This window comes from Lissotriton vulgaris, chromosome 7 (assembly GCF_964263255.1).
Source record: "Lissotriton vulgaris chromosome 7, aLisVul1.2, whole genome shotgun sequence".
Lineage (NCBI taxonomy): Eukaryota > Metazoa > Chordata > Amphibia > Caudata > Salamandridae > Lissotriton > Lissotriton vulgaris.
This window is the reverse complement of record NC_141695.1, coordinates 1,731,420,558-1,731,444,828: the sequence shown is the minus strand read 5'-3', so window position 1 is coordinate 1,731,444,828 and position 24,271 is coordinate 1,731,420,558. Positions and strand designations below refer to the sequence as shown.

The 24,271-nt window shown below is 49.8% G+C and overlaps 1 protein-coding gene across 1 annotated transcript in view; it reads right to left on the bottom strand.

Moving 5' to 3' along the window:
* The window catches only part of RIMKLB (ribosomal modification protein rimK like family member B), a 41,760-nt gene extending 18,684 nt beyond the window's left edge, over positions 1–23,076 (bottom strand). The window contains exons 1-3 of the mRNA XM_086932982.1: positions 22,288–23,076; positions 13,268–13,481; positions 5,130–5,360 (exon numbers count right to left, since the gene is read on the bottom strand). Of these exons, the coding sequence (XP_086789108.1) occupies positions 5,130–5,360; positions 13,268–13,439 (403 nt within the window). The 5' untranslated portion in view covers positions 13,440–13,481; positions 22,288–23,076. The remainder of the gene's footprint in view (positions 1–5,129; positions 5,361–13,267; positions 13,482–22,287) is intronic.
* Between the last annotated feature and the right edge of the window lie 1,195 nt (positions 23,077–24,271).

Below are 24,271 nucleotides of genomic sequence, written 5' to 3'. Positions count from 1 at the left end.
CCCTGGCTGCAGAGTCAGCTGCGTCTAGAGCGCACTTGATGGAAGCATTGGTTATAAGCTTTCCCTCTTGGATTAGTAGTTCTGCACCCTCCTTGTACTGATCTGGTAGGTGTTGCAACAGTGTCTTAAGGGTATCATAATGGGACCTGTCATATCTGGCTAAGAGTGTCTGAGTGTTGGCAATGCGCCAGATGTTAGCTGCCTGCGCTGCCACCCTCTTTCCTGAAGTCTCCAGTACTTTTGACTCGTTGTCAGGAGGAGGAGCATCACCTGTAGTCTGGGCATTTATGCGGGGCTGTAGAACGAGTCTGTAGATCTCAGGTAAGGTCTTGTGGCGATCCCTCGACCCGAGCCTTATTGAGTGCGTCATAGTCGGCCCCCGTATAGCCGGTTAGGCCTAGCTCCTCGCCTGAGCTATCTTCTACAGCCCCAAGGGCCTCTGTGTTGTCTCCTACCTCTTCGACGACGTTTGTCATCTTCTAGCACCTCTTAGTCTTCGGCGTCCTACTCTGAGTCATGGCCCGAAACCAGATCGGGTGTTCTTCCTGATCCCCCAGATCAACGACCTCTTCGTCTTTGGTCCCGAAGAAGTTTTCTGGAATAGGCGCTGATCTCTGCGACTCCAATCGAGCCGCGCGTCGAATCCGAAGAGTTTTCTTCGATCTGAACCGGGCACAGGCCATACAGTTGGCTTCGTTGTGATCCGGGGACAGGCACTTGTTGCACACCGGGTGGACATCGATGTGCGGGTATTTTGCATTACAAAGTGGACACTTTTTGAATGGGCTTCTTTCCATAGTAGATCGTAGATAGAGTCGAATGTGGAAGAAAAAAACACAAACGTCTGACTCCGATGCCCTCTCGAAGCAAAGTTATCGGTACCGAACGAAACAATACAGACGCTGTCGAAAGCCTTTTGGCTTCGTAGAAAGTTTTCCTAACTTGAGCTAAGATAATAACATCTGAACCCAATGGCGGAAAAAAACTGAGGATGGAGAGAATGCCCATGCGCACTGTAGTCCAGGGGAGGAACCACCTATCTCGTGATACTTCGAAGACTCTTCCAGGACAACAATGTGCAATCATCCGGATCCAACACTAGGCAGCGATCTATGCACAGATATGAATTCAGCAGCCCACATGCCTCGAACTAAGGGAATACGTCAATGTTTTGTCTTCTTAAATGAGCTGTTTCCACGACCTCTGCCCTTGGCGCTGTTTCCACGATAGCCACCTCTTTGTTTGGTGTATGTGGTTTGCGCGCCACATTTATTGTACTGTGTTTGCTGGGACAGCTGGCCTCTGGAAACACCTCTATTGCTTGAGCTACAAAAAGAACCACCCCTGAACTGCTGCAACTGAAGAGCCCCATAGACTGCAGTTTCAGTGTCCTTTTTGATTTTTTCCAAGGTGGTGTCCACCTCTGGGCCAAATAAACAATCAGGGTTTACCGGCTGATTTAGTATGGTGGTCTGTATCTCTGGCTTGAACCCGGAGATTCTGAACCAGGCATGTTGCCTTAACATGACACTTTGTTAATGGCTCTGGCCGCGGTGTCTGCTGCGTCCAGTGCACATTTGATAGAAGCATTTGATATGAGCTTCCCCTCCTGTATGAGCCTCTCTGCTGCCTCCTTACATTCATCTGGCAAGTGTTGTAACAGGGTCTCCAGTGTATCGTAATGGGGCCTGTCATATCTGGCTAAGAGTGCTTGAGTGTTTGAAATGCGCCAGATATTGGCCGCTTGAGCTGCCACCCTTTTCCCCGATGCTTCTAGCACTTTAGATTCTTTATCAGGGGTAGGAGCATCAACCGTTGTTTGTGAGTTAGCCCTCTTCCGGGCATTGGAAAAACCAGAGAGTCCAACGGCAACTGTCCCTTAATGTAGGTAGGGTCCCCAGGCGCCGGTTTGTACTTTTTTTCAATTCTGCGGTTTATTACCCTGGCCCTTGTTGGCTCCTTAAATATCTCTCCAGCATGTTTCAAGACACCCTTCAGCATTTACAGAGTCTTGACAGTCCTCTCGGGGGTGGAAAAAGGTGTCAAACAGAAAATCCACTCCAATAGGGTCAGCATGGAGCTGGACATCATGATTTTTGGATGCCCTTTCAATAAGTGCATTAAACGCCGCTGAGTCTTCAGAAGGCGATGTTTTCACAGCATACACTTGACTGTCCGGGGCAGTGTGTGGATCCCCTGGGTCAGAAGCATCCACCCAGGGTTCATTATGATCCTCTGGATCAGTGTCCACAGGATAGCTGTATTCCTCATTGTCACCTTCCCCTGTCTCCACATCAGAGTAAGTGGGCGAGACATCTTGGCCACGTGGAGAACGGGTGTATTAGTAGAATCCTTCTTTTACAATGGGATTCTATATTGCTCCATAGGCTGTTCCAGGGCGATCTTTCGTTTGTAAATAGAAAGTCTGCCGGTCTCTGCATCGATGAATTGCTCCTGTTGCTCTTCAAGCGAGGGTTGTCGATGCTTTGTGGCCGGTACCGCAGTGGTGGGCTTCAGCCCCGTGGACACCTTCTTGGGCGCTTCGTCGGCCATCTTAGAGGCGAAGGCCTTCGGTACCACTTTCGGCAGCAGCGTGAACTTGATGGGCACCGACGTCTTTTGAAGTTTACTGGCAGGCTTTGGTGGTGGAGTGTCCTTTGGTCTGACAGCCGAAGCCTTTTCCTTAATTCAGTTCAGCGATTCAGACACCTGCTTCGAGAAGGAGTCGGACGGCTGCGTCGACTCAACTGGTTCCTTCGAGCCGTCGCCAGGCGTGGACTCGAGGTTCGTACCGCTCTTAACCTTGTCTGGTCGACACGTAGGACCGAGAACCTTCTGAGCTCCGAGTCCTTTGTCGGTGTCGACGGTGCCGATATTTTCGGGTCGACGTCTGACCAGTGCTTTCGGTGTTCCAGTCTTTGGCTCGACGCCCTTTAGCGACCGCACCGGGTCGATATCACCCTTATGCTTGGTCGGTGCCGAAAGTTCAGTGGACTTTGAGCCGACCAAAGCAATACGCACTTTCGGTTTAGATTTTGCCTCTAGTGCTTTTGGTTGCGTAGACACCGAAGCTTTCTCTTTCGGTTTGGCAACCGGTGGCTCCTTAGAAGTGTCCGAAGCCGGGCCCGAAGGCGGGGCTGTAGAACCCAGTGGAAGATCTTGGGTATGGTCATGTGGTGATCCCTCGACCTGAGCCTTATGAAGTGCCTTGGCCCCAGTATCAGTTTGTGGGCCTAGCTCCTCACTTGAGCTATCTTCCATGGCTCTAGAGGCCCCATAGTCGTCTCCTACCTCGTCGATGTCTTCAGTATCGACCATCTCAATATCAGCGTCGTATCTGGAGTCTATCTCCGATGCGGGATCAGACCGGTTTTCTCGAACCTCCCGCTCTGCCCCCTCATCGTCCTCGGCATTGAAGATGTTCACCGGGTCAGGTGCCGTCTGCTGGGCTTCCTTGCAAGCTGCGCGTCGAAGTCGAATGGTCTTCTTGGAGCGGAAACTAGAGCAAGCCATACAGCTGGCTTCATCGTGATACGGCGACAGGCACTTGTTGCACACCCGGTGGACGTTGATGTGAGGATATTTCGAGTTGCACACAGGACATCTTTTGAACGGGCTCCGTTCCATGATGGTTCGTCGATAAGACCTCTGGCGTCGACCGGGCCTTCAGTGCAGAAAAGCAATGCGGCTCCTCTGGATGTCCAGCTCGGGAACTTGAGCAGGAACAGAACTGGGCGCCGATCGCAAGACAATACCAACGATAAACTAAAGACCTTTTGGCCAAAAAGAAAGTTTATCGATTCCGAACTTGAGTGAACCAATATGCACCCGAACCCAATGGCGGAAAAAAACAATCTGGGGATGGAGTCGATGCCCATGCGCATTGTAGTCCAGGGGAGGAGCCACATCTCGTGATACTTTGAAGACTCTTCCAGGACAACAATGTGCGATCATCCGGACCCAACACTAGCCGGCGATCTATGCACAGATATGATTTCAGCAGCCCACATGCCTCGAACCTTTCTCTTTAGAAATGGATGTTGGCGTTGAAGATCTTCGGTGCCAAAGATTTGGAATCTGACCGCTTTTTAGACTGTTTATGGTCTGAAGCTTTCGAGTGAACTGTTTAGACCACGAACTTTCCAGTGCAGAGGGTGTCTGCTCCAAGCCTTTAGGTGTTGAATGTTTCAGCTCTGAGGCTTTATGCTTGGATGATAGCGGATATGAAGCTTTTGGTTTCGAGGACTGCAGCTCCGATGCCTTCGGTGTTGAAGGGGTCTTCTGTGGCGATGGTGAGGGAACTGACATGTTTCTCCTTATGTTTTGATGCCGAATGTGTTTGTTCAGCACCAGAAGAGGGCTGGCTGCAGCCGGAAGACTTGTGCGTTTTCATAGCCAGGCTGGAGGACGGGGCATCTGAAACTTTTTCATCGGTGTCGACCCGAGCCTGAAGGAGAGTGAGATACCGGAGCCTTAGGTTTTGGATGAGTGGGACATGGGGATCTGTACTCAGTACGTTGACCTGGAGTGATGTGCAGGTCTTCCATGTCAGTCTGCTCCAGACACGGAGACCAGTTCTTTGGCTGGTCGGTGGGATTCTAGATCTTCGCCGAAGATAACCTGTATAGAGCCGCTGTTGCGTTGCATCTTGTGGCGTTGAGCCAGACTATCACAGATGGTCTTGCCCGATCGGAATGATACACTCTTCGCAGGATTTTTCTTCGTGTTCTGGGGATCAGACAATACTGTCAAGGGTAGAGGATTGCGCATTGAAGAGGTTCGAAAACTATACCGAGTGCAGCAATACACACCTGAACCTGATGGTGAGAAAAAATAAACACTCTGGGGATGGAAAAGGCAAAAGCACACTATCACCTAAAGGAGCCACCTACCTCATGACTGCAAAGACTTCTGCAAACAAAAAGTGCAAACATCCGGACCCAACACCAGATGGTGATCTATGCTAAAGCATATGATCTCCAGCTCATATGCCTAAAACACATTTCTGCCATTAAACTGCAGCATCAGCCTTTAGGTTATTCTACTTCCCTAGTGCATCTGTGTCGTCATTCAGACATCCCTTGACTCCACCCAATTCTGAGAGTACGATAGGACATTTTTCAGCTTACCATAAGAGAATGTATCTGGGAGAGGCACGCCGTGCCCTGCCAGCTCCTGGAAAGTCCAAAACTTATTGATACAGTTAAGGATGGCTTGAGGCCTGTTCATCAACCGACAGCCCATCTTCTCCAAATGTCGAAGGACAGTGATGTCACTATCATTCTGCACCCACGGTGTCGGAACACGGACCACCACCACCTGTGGGTAGGCAGTAACCAGCTCCCCATTGATACGAAGACCTGAGAAAGAAATAATAGCGTGTAAAGATCATTGCTTCAGGTAGGTTAAGACCACATAACCAAATACACCCAGTGAATGAAAGCAGTGACAAAAATAGACCTACAAGTACCAAAATGAAAAAGAGGTTCAAGATTGTTCTGCCGTTAGAGGCTTTGATGATTTCGGAGCAGAAAAAGCACTTGCAATTACTGCTCTTCGGTTGCACATAATGTGTTTCTTTGAACGTGTAAGCATCATGTACAGAATCCAGAACAGGTCATTTAGAATTATACTGCCGATTCTGCCAGATGAGCAACCGGAAAAGAGGCCTACACAACTCTGTACAAAGCCTACATGTTGAGGGCCCCTACCATTGTAACATGACAGTTGCATCCAATGCTATTAATGGCCTCCGCTAAGAAGTCCAAACTCAACCCAGTGATGATGCTGCTGTTCAGTCAACCTGGACTGAATGAAGTCTAATTCAAAGCATACCTCTGCTCAGCTGTCTGCGTGATCTCGCATACGAGTTCTCACTTGAAAGACAGCTCTCAGTCGAAGAGTAATCAGATATAAGCCCCTCTATAGGACGTCAGTGGGTTATTTTAGAGCTGGTAAAATAACCAGTTTCTGGTGATTTAATAGTGAAGTTTCTGAGGACAGAAATAAAGGGTATGCAGTCAAGACAGATTGGGACCACAGAACCTGTGATGCCCAGCAGCATGACGTGGGCATAATGCAGGAAGCAAACAAGGTTTACGGTAGGGCCATGAATCAGTAGTGTCCAGTCTACCATTAAAGTACTTTAAGATACCGTAGTAACAGGATCCTAAACCAGACGGGTCCCAAATCGATGGAAGTCAGAAGCCTCCTTTCAATAGAGTTCCGATCGTCTGGATAGACTATGCAAAAGCACCATTTAAGGTGTTATTATTATTATTATATTTCTTATATAGCGCCAGAATCGACCCCCGAAGGGGTATCTCCGCGCTTGCCTTGGGAACCAGTCCTGGTTTTTCCCTGTGAGATTGCCCCTACAGGGCATCCCCAAGGTGAAAGCCAGGCATCCCGCCGCGGGGGGGGGCCGTAGTGGAGATTAAGCAAGCTTAATGCCCAGAGTTGCAGAGTGTGAACCCATGATTAGGTCAGGCACCGAAGCGAGAATTATCGAGTCCGTGGACATTTGAGCTCGACACCCTGCCGCGTCGGGAATTGAACCCTGGTCCCGGGTCTGACCTCTGCTTCAGGGTCTGCCTGCTCTAACCAGTGAGCCACACTTCTCCTGTTACGGCTGAGCAAACCTTTAGGGTGCCATACTTCGGGTTATCACAAGAATGTTCCTTAAAATCCTTGGGGACGGTTATGACACTTCTGAAATAATCTGAGGATCTCACAATTCTAATAGGTGCTTCTAAAATCACGTTCTCATTCGATTTCCAGGAGGAGGTTTAATTCTAAGACATGCATGCAATGGGTGCTATTGATAATCCACCTATCTGATTATCCATCTTGCTAAAAATAAATTCAAGCTTTACCTGTGGTAGTTGTGCAGTTTACATTTTTCCTAAGTTCAAGGAGCATCAAAAGTAAACTGACCACCTTAAGAGAAAGCTGGACTGATGGTCAGATAGCCCACCAGGAGCCGTTTAGTAAACACCACCATCTTAAGCTAGGTGACGTGAATTTAATAAGAACCCGATAGGAGTAGCTTTTTAGCCACACTAGGTCCATTTTGGAGATTTTTTAGAAGGGGAAGTATGTATAGAGGGTATTCTTGGTCCAGCTTAATAGAGCAAGAATATTGTATATACATCTACGGTATTTAAATGTGAAAATTCAGCATTCTTATGAAAAGTAAAATATTACTTCATGCACTGCAATAACACTACATGGGAAAAATACAAATACTCCTCTGCAGAGCCAAATGCACCTGTGTAGCGCAAAGAACTGCTAATAGGTACTGCAAAAAGGTATGATGTCCCGTCATAGCTAAAAACAGACATTACCTCATTCCCAGAGGGATACAAGACCACGTATAGCGAGTACCATGTGTGATGGTTACCAGGTGAGAGATAGATAGATAGATATATATATATATATATATATACACACATACATACCACACCTGCATTAGCGTCCCCATGCGATGAAAAATCTGTGTGCATGCTCTGTTCACTTACATCTTTTATTGTAGTGCATTTTTTATTTTTTTTATTTTGAAAGTTTTCTATAAAGCGAACAAGATCTTTGCAGATATCAGAGCGCTTTACATAGAGAGAGTACATGATCCTAGTCAAACAGCTAAGTCAGTAAAGTTAACAGCACAAATAGATGCAAACCAAAAATACCGATATTACAGATAAACAAAGGTCGAACAGGGAGTAAGGTCTGTGCATATTCTTTAAGAGTCCGAAGTAGTAGTTCAAGTGTATTTTAGTACACTTGAACTATTTGGTGGGTTGGGTTGAGTTGGGTGAGAGTTGTATGGGGTTTGTGGAGAGAAGTTCTTTGATGCATCTTAGGTGGGACATGGTGCTTGCAGGCAGCGCTAATGTACGAGCCTTGCTGTCCGCTGAGGTAGGCCCAGAGGTCTCGGTAAGGAGCGCAGTGAGTCCGCTACAACCAGTCGCTTAAAGCTGAGCTCTAAAATCACTCCTTTGAATCCAAAAGCACCAACCCGACCCTTATGGACGGTAATCAGAGTATCCTTATGTAAGGTAAAGACCGCACATTAAAGCTAGGAGTCCCTGCAGCCCCGTGCCTATGGACGAAGGCCATATCGAGCCGTCACTGCTTTTAGCACCACGTCTGCCAGTAAACCCTCCGTTTAGGAAAGGATGGCTCTAACCCTAGAGGCCTTCATCTCTGGCCGGTACGTACGAGGGCAGCGGTCCGCACGAAGCAGGGCTGCGGCAGGCTGGCACACGCGAGCTGCACAAGGAAGCTCGCCACTGCAGCTGATCTGCATGCTTCACAGCACGTGGGTTTCGGCGCCGCGCAGGCTGGCAGGGGTCGTTCTCGGTCACCACAAGTTTCCTGCTGCGCGAGTTTTCCTTTCGGAGAGGTCTCGTTTGGCCGCCCTCTCATGGCCGATGGTGGGGGCAGAGGCCTAGATCCAGGTGGGCAGAGCACCGCCATCCATTTCGAGAAGCGCCTCGGCAGAGCCTCCATCTTGCGCAATGCCCGGGGCGGCGCGCTTTCGCTGCCAGATGCTGGTCACAGGACGCGCAGCCAGAGGACGCCGCCCCGGCCCCAGCGGTGCCATCCAAGGCTCCAACTCTGGCGGCCCAGACCTGGCATCTGCGCCCAGGCCCGCGCCCGACCATATCCGACGCGCTTTCGAGCTCGGTTCATGGCGAGTCCTCCCTTAGATGGCAATGCCCATAGGCACAGACTCCGTGGTAAAATGGAGCACGGGCATCAACCACACTACGAACAGATGCGAGAACGTGTTGTACTTCGTCACTGTACGTCATGGATGTACCTTATTTACTAAGCAGCACACCATGACAGGGCCTAGAGATGCACCGCTCACTGATGTGCCAGTCAGCCACGCTGCCTTACTGGTGCACTGGGACTGGAATACACTCATTCCTGCGGCACGCAGATCCCATAACGGACCGCAGGAGGCCCCTGCGTCCCTTGAGAATTCACAGTCGCATCTTTGCGCTACCTGGCATGGCAACATATGGGCTTAGTATATCTTGGCACTAATACCTAGTGCGTATACGCCATACATAATTAGAGCCTCTCCAGTCCCCATACAGAATTCAAAGCGATCCAGAAGTACCACCTAAATACCAGCTCCACTGGACAAATGCGCCAACAAGGTTATACGAGGCGCTGGAGATGAAAGCAGCTTCGGAGCACCACTGACTGAAGGGATTCATCAGCGGGTGTATGATGCAGACTCCCCAGGAGAGGGCCGGCCACCCCTATTCAGCCACAGAACTAATCTCGTTAAGGACAAGGCACAAAAACCCTGCAAGCTCGAATGTGTCCACAACTCCAGCTTAAAGACCCACTTGCAATGAAAGGCTGCACGGAGCGCGGGTGTGCCATGAATGCCAACAAGAGGACATATACTGCAAAGGACCAATGGGCTGAATGAAGCAACTGGCTAGATTCACAAAAAAACATTTTTTGACCACGCAGAGAATGCCAAATAAAATGAAACAAAAAAGAGTGATTAAATGTTCATCAGTAGCATAACCAATCCACCACATATCTAAAGCAGGGGTTGCTACCTCGAGTCAGAAGGATTAACCCAAGAGCCTTCTCTGTAGACAAAAGGTCATGAACTAGTTATGGAAATATTAAGTCAAAACTGAGGGCTTGCAAATATAAAAGGATAACTAGTCAAACGGCGTAAAAGCAAAATAGAAAATTAAATGGAGAAAAGATGGCCACGGAGGAAGGAATGATATAAAAGATGGGCAATGGGCGAATGGAGTGGAGGACAAATGAAAAGGCAAAATAATTGATAGGTGAAAGGATGCATGGATGGCAGGTGAAATGATTAATGTGTGGACAGGTCAAAGGAGACAACTGCAGAAGTGGAAGGATTGATACGTAAGTAGGTGAAAGGATGTAAAGAACATTGGAAATTGAAAGTATGATTGAACAGATGGGCAATAAATAGATGCTGGGAGTGTAAGTAGATAGGCTGAGGGATGAATGAATAGGTGCTGTTTAGAAAGCAGCGGGGGCGTGTGAATAGGGGTGGTGGGTGGGATGAAAAAAAATCATCTAACCTTTGCTGCTTTCTCGTCTCACACCTCTCCATCTTCTCTACTGGAAGCACCACCCAAGCTTTCAGATTGCTGGCCAATCAACGCTGCAGGAGCAGCATCGCGATTGGTCTGAGCGGCATGTTTGGTCGCTCAGGCAGTGCCTGGGGAGGCTGGGCATATTCTCCATGGGGTTGTGCAACACAGCCCAATGGAGAACATGCCAAGTGCACATGACTGTTTGGCCTGCCCTTGAGGGCCAGTCATAGGGTCATGCGCACGTAGGGCGGGGGTGAAAACCGCTCCTGCTCGCTCTATGAGCCAACCCGACTGCAGACAAAGAAAGAAAGAAAAATATAACCTTTGTTATTTTACAATGCTCAACAACCAGTGGGGCAACGCTCTTCCACCTTAGCAAAGGAACCAGCACTGATAGAAAGGCACAAGGATTGACGGGCAGACAAGTGTATTGATGGTTAAACGGAGGAAGGAAGACATTGCAGTTAGCCAGATGAGTGAACGGCTGAAACAAAGGATACATGTGGCTGGATGGATGCGAGCGTGTATGTAAGGATTAGGTTTCTCTTGTTCGGTGTTAAGGGCATGGTGGAGGCTAGTTTTTCAGAATACTCCGTTTTTCAATACAGTACTGCCGAAGAGTCTTTTAATGAGAATGGGGACGACAAAATAGTCTTTCTGGCAATAAGTATCAGAGTATGCTGAAACTCCAGTGGTTTACAACTAGGGTTCCCGGTTTTATGTTTTTTTTTTTTACATTTCAGTCTGTATTAATCAATATTTAAATATTCCTATCTTATTGGCATTTATCCATATTTATTTTGGGTTTTGCGCATATATGGAGTCATAAAATGGTATATTTCCATATTTATTTGATAAACATGAACTCATACTTTGTTGCTTGTTGCATTTCAGCAAATTAGGCAGCCAAACATAGCAAAACACTACACTTTCAGATAAATATGAGCATCATAATCTAAATATGTTACCATACACCTGCTTTTAAGGAAATCTTTAACTATTTTCAACTTCCCACCCAGCTCAGCTCGTCATGAGGCACAGTGGAGCTGTGCTTATGACGAGCTGACCTTTTCATGAATGGGGGTTGAGGGAATGCAGCACAGGAGGGGAAAACCATTAGCAGCCAAGGTGTGAATACTGTGGACATCAGAAGAATGACCGTCCATGGGGCAGAGCAGGGGAACTGAAGACACACAAAACGCAGTGAGCTACAGAAGCACAGTGTGCCTGGGGGGCTCTGGGACTAGGGGAACAGGACCATCACTGGCCTAAAGGAGATTAGGACAGAAGAAAATGAAGTGTTAAGTGGGAAGAAGAGACGTAAATAAATGCAGCCAAAGACAATTATGTAAATGTAAATCCGTAATTGTAAAGCGTGACCTACTCAACCTTACGGGTCTCATGGCACTGGGGCCGTCGTGGAAATTAGGTGAGCTATTGCCCAGTCACATGGTACCGAGCTAAGGCTGGAGCTCGAACCGTGAACCCTGTGCTCCGAAGTCAGCTGCCCTGGCCGCTGCACCACACCTCTCCACTAAGAAATTACAGAGGTGAGAGCAATGGGAGGGTGAGGGGTAAGCTACTGATGCTGCAAAGAGAGGGAGCTGGAGCTTAATGGTTGCAAAAATCAGTGAACTGGGTAAGGAGAGCTATGAAGGTGCAAAGGTTGTGCAAGTAGATCATGGAGAATAGATCTGAGAACAGGGAATAAGAGCGAGCAGGGTATAGAAGAGGGGTAGAGAAATGGAAGGGCATCCAAAGAACAGGAGTGGGGGGCAAAGAGGAAGACAGAGGCAGAGTGGACAGTTTGATGCCAACACGCGAGGGCTAGATGAGGGGGGTCAAAAGCCATGCTGCCGAAGCGCACGGTGGGCAGGAAGATACGCCACTTGCAGCAGTCAGCCGTGTGTCAAGTAGGACACTTATGTAGCAGGATAGCGATAGCACAAGTTTAAGAAAACCCTAGCCTTGTAAGTTGTCGCAGTTTAGATATTTTATGGAGCATAACTAGCATGAAACTACAATTCACTTAAAAGCTCTAAAAAAATGGTAGACATGCAAGCTGCAGTGCGGTGTAAAAGTGGTTTTGTCTTAATGAAGTTTCAGCAGCGCACTACAAAATACTTTACCTACTAGCCAGAGGGCGACTCTCCGCCATCGCAGGTTATAAAATTACGCCTGGGGATGCTAAATCTCACGAGCATGTGTTTTTTAGAGCCTAGTAGGAGAAAAATTCCGCCATGCAGTGACTTACAGAATTTGGCCAGAACTCTGCATTTGAGAGTAACACTGAGTGAAGAAGATTACGACAATTCTGCAAGCGGGACGAAACATTTCGTTCACCCCTTTCAAAATCAAAGCACGATCGAGGAATCTACAATCTCTGGCCAATAAAGTACGCACAGGAGTTAATTTCTGAATAATTTCAGTTCTTATGGATGGGTAGCAATAGCACTAAATTTCTATTTGACTTCAGAGCACAGATTAGGATTTGCAAACCAGCATGTGAACAAAGCACATCACTTTTGCGACAATGTCCTCTGGACAGAGGACAACATGAACCTGTTTAGCTGTAATGACAGCATACCTGTAGAAAACAAAAATGCAACTCATCACCATAACCGTTTTACACCAATCGCCAAATGGCGGACCTGCATTCTTGGTCCGCTGTGCAGCAGGACCTGGACATCAATCTAACCCATCATGAACTCTCTAAACTAGTCCACTCTAGAAGAAAAAAGTGGGAGACCATCTTTCATTAGCTAACACTTGTGAAAGGGCATCAGGCAAAGAATGATACGAGTCACCAGTAAATCTGCAACGGAATGGCTGGGTAGACATTTCTTAAAACAAACATTCTATGTACAATTAAGAGAATCCCAAGATACCATACTAGTTTCACATCACTCTATACATCCACCTGGGTATGTTAAACTTCCACAATTACAAACCTAGTCCATACAAACATTTCTGGATAATACAGCGGTATAGTGCTACAAGACATGATAATGGTTAAAAGGCAGCTGTATCTTGCTCATGCTAAGCAGGTGAACAAGCTAATCAGTCTTGAGTACACCCGTGTCTGAGACACTTCGATTACTCAAATTACGCAGATCGCAACCAGGAAGGTTCCTCCAGTGCCCAGCCTACTTACTCACCCAAGTTTCCTTGTTCAATGGTCAGCAGAACTTCATCCATCAGCAGGGACCGAAACTCAAGCTCATCTTCGCAGCAGCGGGCTTTTAATGCCCGCTGGATCTCCAGCTGGGGGTAGTCATCCTTGATGCGCCGGTCGGTCAAGAACCAAATCCGGGGTGTCGAGCTGCACATCCTGGCCAGAGACAATGAGCACTACCTTCCTGGTGGTGTCCGCTGGAAAACAGTGAGAATACATAAACACCAAATTGTCTGCTCGGGGAAAGCATGCACTGCCACGTAAAGAGACACATTAGGTTACCATTACTTGAGGGAGTCTTCATTTTGAACTAAGAGGCAAGGCCTAACTACAGAAGGATGGTGGACGGACAACTGTATGGAACATCTATGGCTGATGTGGTACAACTGTGCTTTGAAGACTAAAGCACAACACTGAAATGCAATTTAGCAAACTGCCCAAGTGGATCAAAGATTGTTGCAGGCAAGCAACAGAAACACGGATTCCATTATTACGGGAAACCAGCGTAACTGAATAATGAACCAATAAGAAGAACCACGGTGCACATAACAGTCCTCGCCTGCAATGTAACAGTTGAGCGGTCTCCCTTTAAGTGGAAGTGACCATCAAATGTACGCAATCTACACAGCAGGCTAATAGCCAACAAAAAGTAACTGAGAAACCAGATTGGCTTTCCATGTTTGGGTTCTCCATATTTAATGTAAACAATTTTAAAGGAAAATTAAGAAAAAAATGCAGAAAATTCATTAAATTTGGGTGGATGTTTAGGGTTTTTAGGGGTCCAATAATGGTTGGAGTTCTGGAGTAGGAAGGGGTTTTTACGTTTGCTGATGGGTGTACTTTAGGTCTATGGAAGGATTTTCAAGGTTCAGCGATTGGTAGAATTTAGGAATAGGTATTGTTTAGGAGCAGTGATTGATTTTAGGTGTCAAGAATGGGTGGAGCTTAGAGGATGAAAGGTTATTTGGGATCAAAGATGGGCGAGTTTAGGGACAATTGGTTATTAGGGGTCTGGGACGGATCTGTTATGGGGCAGTGAAGGGTTTAAGTATGTGATGGGTAATGAAGAGTTTTTAGGAGACAGGAATAGGTTGTTTGGGGTGGGGAGGTTTTTTTTAGGGTTCAGAGATGGGTTTTGGGATGGAGGGGGTTTCAAAGATTTAGGCATAAAGTGTTTTACGGGTTCAGAAATGGGTCGAGTTCAAGGATAGCAAGGGGTTTCAGGGTAGATAGATGGGTAGCATTTAGGGGTAGAACAGAATTTTAGGGTTAAGGGGGTCGGGAATGGTGTGGTTTTAAGTGTGAGAAACTTATAGACATTAGGGATGGCTGGAATTTAGGGGTTGAAATCTTTAGGTTGGTGGATGGGTCCAATTTAGGAGGTCTGGGATGAGAGTAGTTTAGACAGGGTGCGAGTCTTTCAGTGGGCCATGGATGGATGTGTTTAGAGGTCTTGAGGGGAAGAGAGGTGGTCAGGGAAGAATAGTGTTTAGTGGCAGGGCGGGATTGAGATTTAAGAGCATCTAAAGAAATTGGTACTGTAAAAGAGGAATCTGTTCCCTTAATTAAAAAAAACAGAAATAAAGCCGACAAAAATGTTTCCTAAAGTAAGACCTACAACACTGCTTTTACGAGGAGGAAAACAATTATTTTTAAGGGAAAAAAACATTTTAGGATTTGGTTTCTATGAAATAGTAAAACCTATTCATCCTGCAATTCTCATTTAACAGTTTAAGTGAAATTGTTGCTCCGTAATAGCATAACATGAAATAATTCTCTGAAATAATACTATCAGCAGGTAGATGGTCATCAGAAACCTAACTGCCAGTCAAAAGACAAGTCAGACTTAATGTGGCAGTGAAAAACCAACAGCTTCTTTTCAATCGGGCAGTAATAACGTGCCAAGCAGCATTCACTGTGCCAGTCAATTAAGATGACAGCAAATGACAATCTCCCCACATCCTGTCAGTTGAACAGCCTCCAAAAACTAGTCACAATCTGCGAAACAAGGCATCTCTATGTAGCAAAGCCACAAGTTATATATTCCAAGTACTTGCAGCAGAGGGGTGTTGGTGTAATGGGCGCTATCCTGTCAGTAACTTCTCCAAAATGGAAACCCACTGGCGGATAAATCCAAAGTTTAAAGACCAACCACCTTGCAGAAGTAAGGAACAGACTGAAATGAAAATCTCCTGCAAAGCTCACTTCGAGACTCGGATGCTAGGACAATTCTTCCAATCTAATCTTACAATTCACAAGTCACATTGGGATTTGCCACACTTCTAATCTCCCCCACCATCCAATCATAGAAAGGAAAAAGAAAAAAAGACTTGCAAGCCCTGGAACACACACGATGAGAATAAGTATCAGCAGCAGTCACCTAGAACACAGGAAATGAATTGAGCGCTTGCAGTTCCCCTCATGATTCAGAAAACTAAAGCAGGCTACAAGTCACATCGATTGTTCAACAAGCTACAACCTATTCATCCGAGCTTTATTTAGCACACCAATCGTGCACAACACACCATTCGAGTCTAGAAAACATCACCGAGCACAGCATTAGAATTCTACTCATGGTACTGCTCATGGTTCACAACTCAACCACTCCCAAGACTATGCACAATAACCAAATTGGGTAGCTTTTTACACGACCTAACAAAAAGTGATTTATGTCCCAGTATGTGTAGGAAAGTGTCCCTTTGTACATGGTTACTCCATTCGTGGCTGACCTCTCCTGGACCCAAAGAAGTCACCTGCAGCTTCAATACGAAGGGTCCCCTTGACCACTACTGGCTCAGGTAAAAAAAAAAAATCTGACCCCCAAAAGACATTCCTGCATTCTCAGCCTCTGACCTTGGTGAGCCTATTGACGGTGGCCCAGCTTTCCACAATATCCCAACTTACCTGTCCAGCCAGTGGTCACCTTCACTGAGCTGCAGCCTCTGTGCGACAGATTCTCCCCATTTGCTTGCACTGAGCACTCTATGCCGATGTACACCCGGCCACTAACGGTGTAGCTTTGTGCTGCAATTCTGTCCCCCACCTCCCATGTGCTTGCCTTAATTAACTCCAGGGGCCTGGGCCCTGAAACTGCGGGTACCCAAATGCAATCTGCACCTGGTATGATGCCCCTAGTCTCCACTGACTAATATTGGGTCAGTGACCCTTGCACAAGGCTGCCCCGTGCCACTGGTGGTGCAGTGCCTACCTTACACTGAACCTTGCCCAGTGTTATGTACAGTCAGCTTGCAACAGTATGTGGCAGGAAAAAGCTACAAAGGTATAACATGTCATTCCATAAGACCTAAGGCAATTAAATAACAAAAGCAGTATTACTTCTTGGTGCAAATGGCAACAAGTAAATGACAGCTGGCATAAGATGCACTGCCTGCAGGGACTTCACTAACACGGGCGAGATAAGGAACATGAAAGATTACACCATGTCGAGTTTCATCAGGAAAAGCACAGCCGTAGTGAGTGACCATGTGGCGGTGGTCTCATCTAAGTGTACATGGTGGCGTTTGCTTGTACGGGTTCGCTGCTTGGAAGGAAGACAAAGCCCCATTCACATCACAGAAACAGCACTCCAGCTAAGCTTTTGCGACAGCACGTGGGACAGCCACGTGAACGGAAAACAAGTCCTGGGACAGGTTGAAAACTTCATGATCAGGACTGCGTTAACTTAGACCTCGAGACAGTTCCAAATTATAAAACTCGAGGTATATATATTAAGGTAAGAAGGTTGTGCAGTGAGTGACTGCAGGTTCTAAGCCCACGGCTGTGGATAACCATTATAGAATGATCCGCTCGCCATGCCTTGTGTGGGTGGAGGGTGCTCCACCAATGTGGGGCACAGATTTCTGCGCCCCATGCACATAGAACCGCGCTGGAGGCGCACACGCAGCAAACCTGCAAATGCAAACCCTGCTCTTGCGAGAGACCGCGATTTTCCCCGCCGTGTTGACTCCTGTAGGGCGGGGTGATGATAAAGAGAGTTTCAACGACCAGGCTGGCAGCCTTACACTAGCTCACCAATTCCTGGCCACGTTCCGCAGGTCCTTTACGCTGCATAAACACACGGCTGAACAGGGGCACGCCGGACTAACGCTAACCACCCCTCAGGGGCGGCTCTAGGCTCATGGTGGCCACTGGGCAGGGAGCGTAGGTAGGGGGCCCCGGAAGAGGGGGTCCGGAGCCCGGAGGCCAGTGAAGAGGGGGGTCAGGGTGTTTGGAAGTGGAACAGAGCCAGAGGTCACGAAATCCCTGCTAGGGGCCGCCACACAAATATGTATCTATTTTCAGAGGATTATTATATTAAGGATATTTATTGGCGTGGTGGCCCTGTGCAGGTGCACAGCTTGCACATGCCTAAGGCCGCCCCTGCACCCCTACATAAACGTACACACAACGGCCACGGCGCCAAGGCACCACGCCAACGTATGAGGAAGACACCGATGCCCGAGAGGGACTGGTGCTAACCGGCCTGCACCGCAAACAAAGGCAGCCATTACTTGGATCTGGAAAAAGTTGAGAAGCGAACTGGCGGAGGTGGCACCGTCACCGATACACCCTGCAGGACAAAAGGAGGAGCTGCACCGAGGCCCTGGTGGGCACAACAACCCACAAGAGAGGTGGTTTCAAGAGTCAGGTGGCTCCCTCGCCAATACACCCTGCAGGACAAGAGGAGGAGCTGCACCGAGGCCCTGCGGGGCACAAACCACAGGAGAGGTGGTCTCTAAGAGTCAGGTGGCCCTCGCCAATACACCCTGAAGGACAAGGGGAGGAGCTGCACCGGGGCCCTGCGGGGCACAAACCACAGGAGAGGTGGTCTCAAAGAGTCAGGTGGCCCTCGCCAATACACCCTGAAGGACAAGAGGAGCTGCGCCTTGGCCCTGTGGGGCACAAACAGGAGAGGTGGTCTCAAGAGTCAGGTGGCTCCCTCGCCAATACACCCTGAAGGACAAGAGTAGGAGCTGCACCGGGGCCCTGAGGATCACAACAAGCCACAGGAGAGGTGGTCTCAAGACTCAGGTGGCTCCCTCGCCAACCCTGCAGGACAAGAGGAGGAGCTGCACAGAGGCCCTGAGGGGCACACCAAGCCACAGGAGAGGTGGTCCCAAGACTCAGGTGGGCTCCCTCGCCAATACACACTGCATGACAAGAGGAGGAGCTGCGCCCAGGCCCTGCGGGGCACAAACCACAGGAGAGGTGGTCCCAAGACTCAGGTGGCTCCCTCGCCAATATACCCTGAAGGACAAGAGGAGGAGCTGCGCCGGGGGCCCTGAGGGGCACAACAACCCACAGGAGAGGTGGTCCCAAGACTCAGGTGTCTCTCTCGCCAATACACCCTGCAGGACAAGAGGAGGAGCTGCACCGAGGCCCTGAGGGGCACAAACCACAGGAGAGGTGGTCCAAAGACTCAGGTGGCCCTCGCCAATACACCCTGAAGGACAAGAGGAGGAGCTGCACCGGGGCCCTGCGGGGCACAAACCACAGGAGAGGTGGTCTCAAAGAGTCAGGTGGCCCTCGCCAATACACCCTGAAGGACAAGAGGAGCTGCGCCTTGGCCCTGTGGGGCACAAACAGGAGAGGTGGTCTCAAGAGTCAGGTGGCTCCCTCGCCAATACACCCTGAAGGACAAGAGTAGGAGCTGCACCGGGGCCCTGAGGATCACAACAAGCCACAGGAGAGGTGGTCTCAAGACTCAGGTGGCTCCCTCGCCAACCCTGCAGGACAAGAGGAGGAGCTGCACAGAGGCCCTGAGGGGCACACCAAGCCACAGGAGAGGTGGTCCCAAGACTCAGGTGGGCTCCCTCGCCAATACACACTGCATGACAAGAGGAGGAGCTGCGCCGAGGCCCTGCGGGGCACAAACCACAGGAGAGGTGGTCCCAAGACTCAGGTGGCTCCCTCGCCAATATACCCTGAAGGACAAGAGGAGGAGCTGCGCCGGGGGCCCTGAGGGGCACAACAACCCACAGGAGAGGTGGTCCCAAGACTCAGGTGTCTCTCTCGCCAATACACCCTGCAGGACAAGAGGAGGAGCTGCACCGAGGCCCTGAGGGGCACAAACCACAGGAGAGGTGGTCCAAAGACTCAGGTGGCCCTCGCCAATACACCCTGCAGGACAAGAGGAGGAGCTGCGGCGAGGCCCTGCGGGGCACAACAACCCACAGGAGAGGTGGTCCCAAGACTCAGGTGTCTCTCTCGCCAATACACCCTGCAGGACAAGAGGAGGAGCTGCGCCGAGGCCCTGCGGGGCACAAACCACAGGAGAGGTGGTCTCAAGAGTCAGGTGGCTCCCTCGCCAATACACACTGCATGACAAGAGGAGGAGCTGCACGGGGCACTGAGGGGCACAACAAGCCACAAGAGAGGTGGTCCCAAGAGTCAGGTGGCTCCCTCGCCAATATACCCTGAAGGACAAGAGGAGGAGCTGCACCGAGGCCCTGAGTGGCACAACAACCCAGGTGGCCCTCGCCAATACACATAGCAGGACAACCAAAATACAATCTATTGCGGAGGCACCCCCGGGATCCTATAGGACAAAGAAGCCATTGATAACAGACCAGAGGATGAATCACAAGATCACGATGAGAAACTGAAAAAACAAGCTGCTAACACATGCGAGGAGACTCCGCAAACCATCTACTAAGATCGCGGCCTAAGGGTCTCGCTGACACCATGAGAAGTTAACTGAATATAGGGCCAGGGACAAGTTGTTTGTTGCAGGAGAAAGAGGTCATTGCTGAAACTACTGACCAGGAGCCCATCATAAGTGAAATCGGAGATGACACGATACAGTCTGCAGGGACTGGGACTAGCCACAGTTTACACACTACAGAAGGTGGCGCCGCTCCTACGAGTGGTTCTGGAGAGGCAGATACACTGCAGGCCATTGTAGAGGGGAGTCCACGTTGCAACCCTAGGAAAAATGCAAGCCCTTGCACAGCCAGCGTTTAAGCCCCCGTGGTTGATCCATCACAACTGCAAGGTCACGGCAGAAAATTGATTTTAGCCAAATACTGCAGCAAAGTCGTGTGCAGATATGAACCCCACTCTGCAGCTCTGCGTCCACCCCATGAACAGGAGCACGCAAGAGGATGGACCGCGGTCCTAAGGAAAGCAAAACGCATGCTGTAGAAAGAAAAAAAAAAGGTACGCCGCCACCCAAAAAAATCTGCCACTGGTAGAATGAATAAGAAAAAAAGTTGTAGCCAAACTAACAAATGTCGCCACTCAGCTTGCGAGTCCTGTTGGTTAAAAATTCAGACTCCGATGTCGAAACCTGGGGACGAATTGGCGCTAGCCCAGTCAATCACCTCGTTTCACACTGTCTAAGCTAGTTTTAGACGATAATTGTTTGACTTTCTAACTTGAGAGTAGTAGATGTGAGTGACAGGGGCCAGACAGTGAACTATAAGAAGATATATACATTAGGTGGGCTCCCGTGTGGAGTATTATAGACCACCGTCTGGAGCAAACCAACAGTGTAATTAACAGGCAACGGAAAAATGGTACAACTTTATAGCGTTTCGCACAAGTGCTCTGACAGGGCGCTCCGGGCAGCACTGCCCCCGACACCGATGGAGGGAAGGGGGATACATATATGCCCTCACCACCCCAGCCGGGTATGCCCACCCTCAAAGGAAGAGGGTCGACGACAGGCGCGAGTTCATGAGCCTTTGAAGGGATTGCCTCAGTCTAGCAGCTGGGGTCTGGCGATCGTGAGTGCAACGAGGCATAAAGTGTCAACTTGTTCACTTTGTATGGGGCCGTACGGGGAAGGGACAGCTTTGGGAATCAGGTTTATGATTCCTGCTTAGTGCCCCCTCCCCCATCGCTGCCAGGTTTATTCGCCGCGTCACCCCGGTGACAGGAAGGCCCCAGAGCGTACACGTGTGCGGTCCGCATCCCTGCGCAGCTCGGCCTCCATCCCCCCCGCCGCCCGCCATCGCCCCCAAGGCCGGGACCCAGCAGCAGCTGCGATGCACAGGGCGCCCGCTGGCGGCGGCCACCATTTTGTTGAGCCGCCTTTGTGCCATCTGTTCTGTTGCTGTTCCTTCGATGGGCAAACGAAGCCTGCGCGTTTGCATCTGGGCGCGTCCGGGATTCAGACACGAGCATCCCATCCCAGGCCACCCGACGCATTATGCATCGCACCACTGCCAGATACATGTATGCCAAAGTGGGTCACTGATGGGTGCGCCTGCTTAGAAACACTAGGCACGGCGGGTCTTGCGCGCGGATCCGAGGGTCGCGGTGCCACGCCCACCTGCGCGCAGCTGGCCGCGAGGAGCGGGGTCTGGCGCCCCCACGCCCGGTCCCTCCCCGGGTGAGCCAGCCGGAGCACGGTGCCCGAGCCCGATCGGCCCCGCAGCTCACAGCAGATGCTGCTCACCCGGGTCAGACGCGCAGGCCTCAGTGCCACGAAGCAGCGCGCGCACTTCGAAGCACCCGCGGAGGGCGAAGCACCCCCCCCCCCCCCCAAACAGACGCGGCTTACAGACCTACGGAGACGCAAGTGCCCCAGAGCGCGGGGCCCCACAAAGCGCCCACTAGACCGGCGCGCTACAAGAGGCGCTATAACATGGTCGCGTTGAGTCTGAAGCTGGCTGCCCGCCTGTCACGCGCTACATTAACAATTCGGGCCCAGTATGCGGAGCATGCCCCCCCCCCACCCCACACGTCGGATAAATGTCTTATTTCCAGTATGTCACTAAAGGATTCAATTACATTCAACATGAGCTTCATGACAATCCAACACAGATCAGCACCATCAGGAAAGCACAATAGACCCCAATTAAATACATTAGCATATACACACGTAAGATAAGCATTGAGTGGGGCCGCCCGCCGTCACAATGGGTACTTACAAGACAGGACACACGGGCAGCCCCAGGGATGCACCTTGCACGCACACGACCACTGAATCCGCCGCTCAGACCCACACAGGCAACATTCCCAACCCAGGGCTCCCCGACAAACGAACATAAATCTCACCACCGGGCTCTCCTGCGGCAGGCTGCGCCTCACGGGTCGATGCTCGCCCCGAAGGGTCCCCGGTCAGCAGACAGCGGCCCTCGGTGTCCTCCTGCAGCTGGATTCCGCCGGACAGGACGAAAGGCTGCAGAGTCCCTTTGTAGCTCCTCACACCAGCTGCCCACGTGCTTCCTCCTTGTGCAGACTCGAGCGCGGGAGGGGGCGTGGCGGGCGGGAGCGCGCGCGATCCGGCCCCGTTAACTCAAGTCGGCGTGCGACTGAGGTCCCCCCTCGAAGCCAGCCAATGGCAGAGCGAGAGCAGACGGTCCCCTACCCTCGCTCAATCGGTGAGGCCAGAGTCTGGCTTTTGGGGCGGAACCAACCCACCCGAGGGGGCGGGCGTAAATAAATAAACACCGAGGAATAAAACCAGTCTAAAATATCTGCGTCAGACAAAACGAAAATATGTTTATTAATTAACTTGTATTTCAGTGACGCACTTGTGCCAATAAAGAGGATTCTGCAGTAAGAAACTGTCTCCCGCGACAAAAAATAACGTTAAAAACGAAGGCCCTTTAAAAAAAAAACGATAAAAAAAAATGAACACACAGGGATGCCCTAAAAAATAAACGCTCACAGTTTGGCAACTGTATTTTCGGTCCCGGGATAAAAGAGAATATATAGGTGTTCAGTAAATACGCTTGCTCCCTCTCTCCGTGCGTGAAGAGAAAGCGCGAACACAAACCGCGTGAGGAGACCGCACCTCGGAACGAGACAGCCGTCCTTCCCTCCCGAGACCCTCGTCCGACTAAGCGCGGGGCGGGCACAGTCGTGGCAGAAATGGGAAACAAGGCACCCAATCAGGAGCCCGAGGAGTACCGCGCGTTAGAATGGAACGGGGCCAATAGAAGAGATGCGCGCAAAAGTAAAATGGAGGGTTTTGTTGTAGTTGTGCGTGTCAAGCCTCGCTTCGGGAGTGAGCCAAAAGCGTGTGCATCGCTTGAACATAATAAAAAGACCCCAAGCGAACAGCCAATGAACCGTCGATTTCAGGCGACACACCTTCCTCAGTCTCGTTTTTACTATGATTTAAAATGGACGTGTATTTTCTTCTGGCATCTTCAAGTGCGGTACAGCCTGTCTGGACAGCGCATGCGCGATTTGGTTTTCGCTGCGGCACATGCTGGGGTTTCCCTCGCTTTCTCCGCGAAAGGCGCGCGACGTTCTTGTTCTTTCATCCCCACGAGAACATTGAGAAAGTATTGAGAAGAGGCTGTGGCCTGCGCAGGGCCATGTATTTTGCTTCAACACGGGTGGTTTACCGACAGAAAAATAACGTTTTACTATGTCTTGTTCTCCGTATGTGGCGAGTGGAAGGTTGAAAAATGTACAAGACGTTTGTGACATCATCTTTATGCTGTGTACGTCAGAGCGCGAGGCAGATCGTTGTCCATACGTCAGAGCGCGAGGGAGATCGTTGGCCGCTAGCTTGCAGGTGCTCGCGCGCGTTGTCGGGTGGAAACCGTCGCCGGAAGGCACTGCAGCCTTCTTCCTCCTCAATTTTAGGGGCGCGCGCGAAGTGCGCCTCTTCTTTCAGGAGGACGTGGTTTTCTTCTGGCGCCAAGGGTTGCAAGCGTTGATTCTTGGGAGGGGAATGAGGCCTTGTCAGTCGCTTCCCTCCACTGCCATTCAAGTTGGGCAAAGGAAGGGGCGGAAGGCTGCAGCCCCCCCACCCCCTGTTCACAAATACTCAGTCGTGCAAGAAAGAATCGCTACCCCCACTAAAAGCCACAAGAATGACATTTGTCTAATCGTGGCAAAGAGGGTGTTTCTCAAAGGGACGTGGCTCAAACGTAAGCTAAAAATGTGTGCTTAGCTTAGTGTACCGCCTGACTGACATATGTTTTGCTGTTTCTGTCATTGCATCCAGATATATATGATACAACAAGTAACATCATATCTACAAGTTCGGACTTTTGGCTTTGTCAATGGTTTTTAGTTGCAT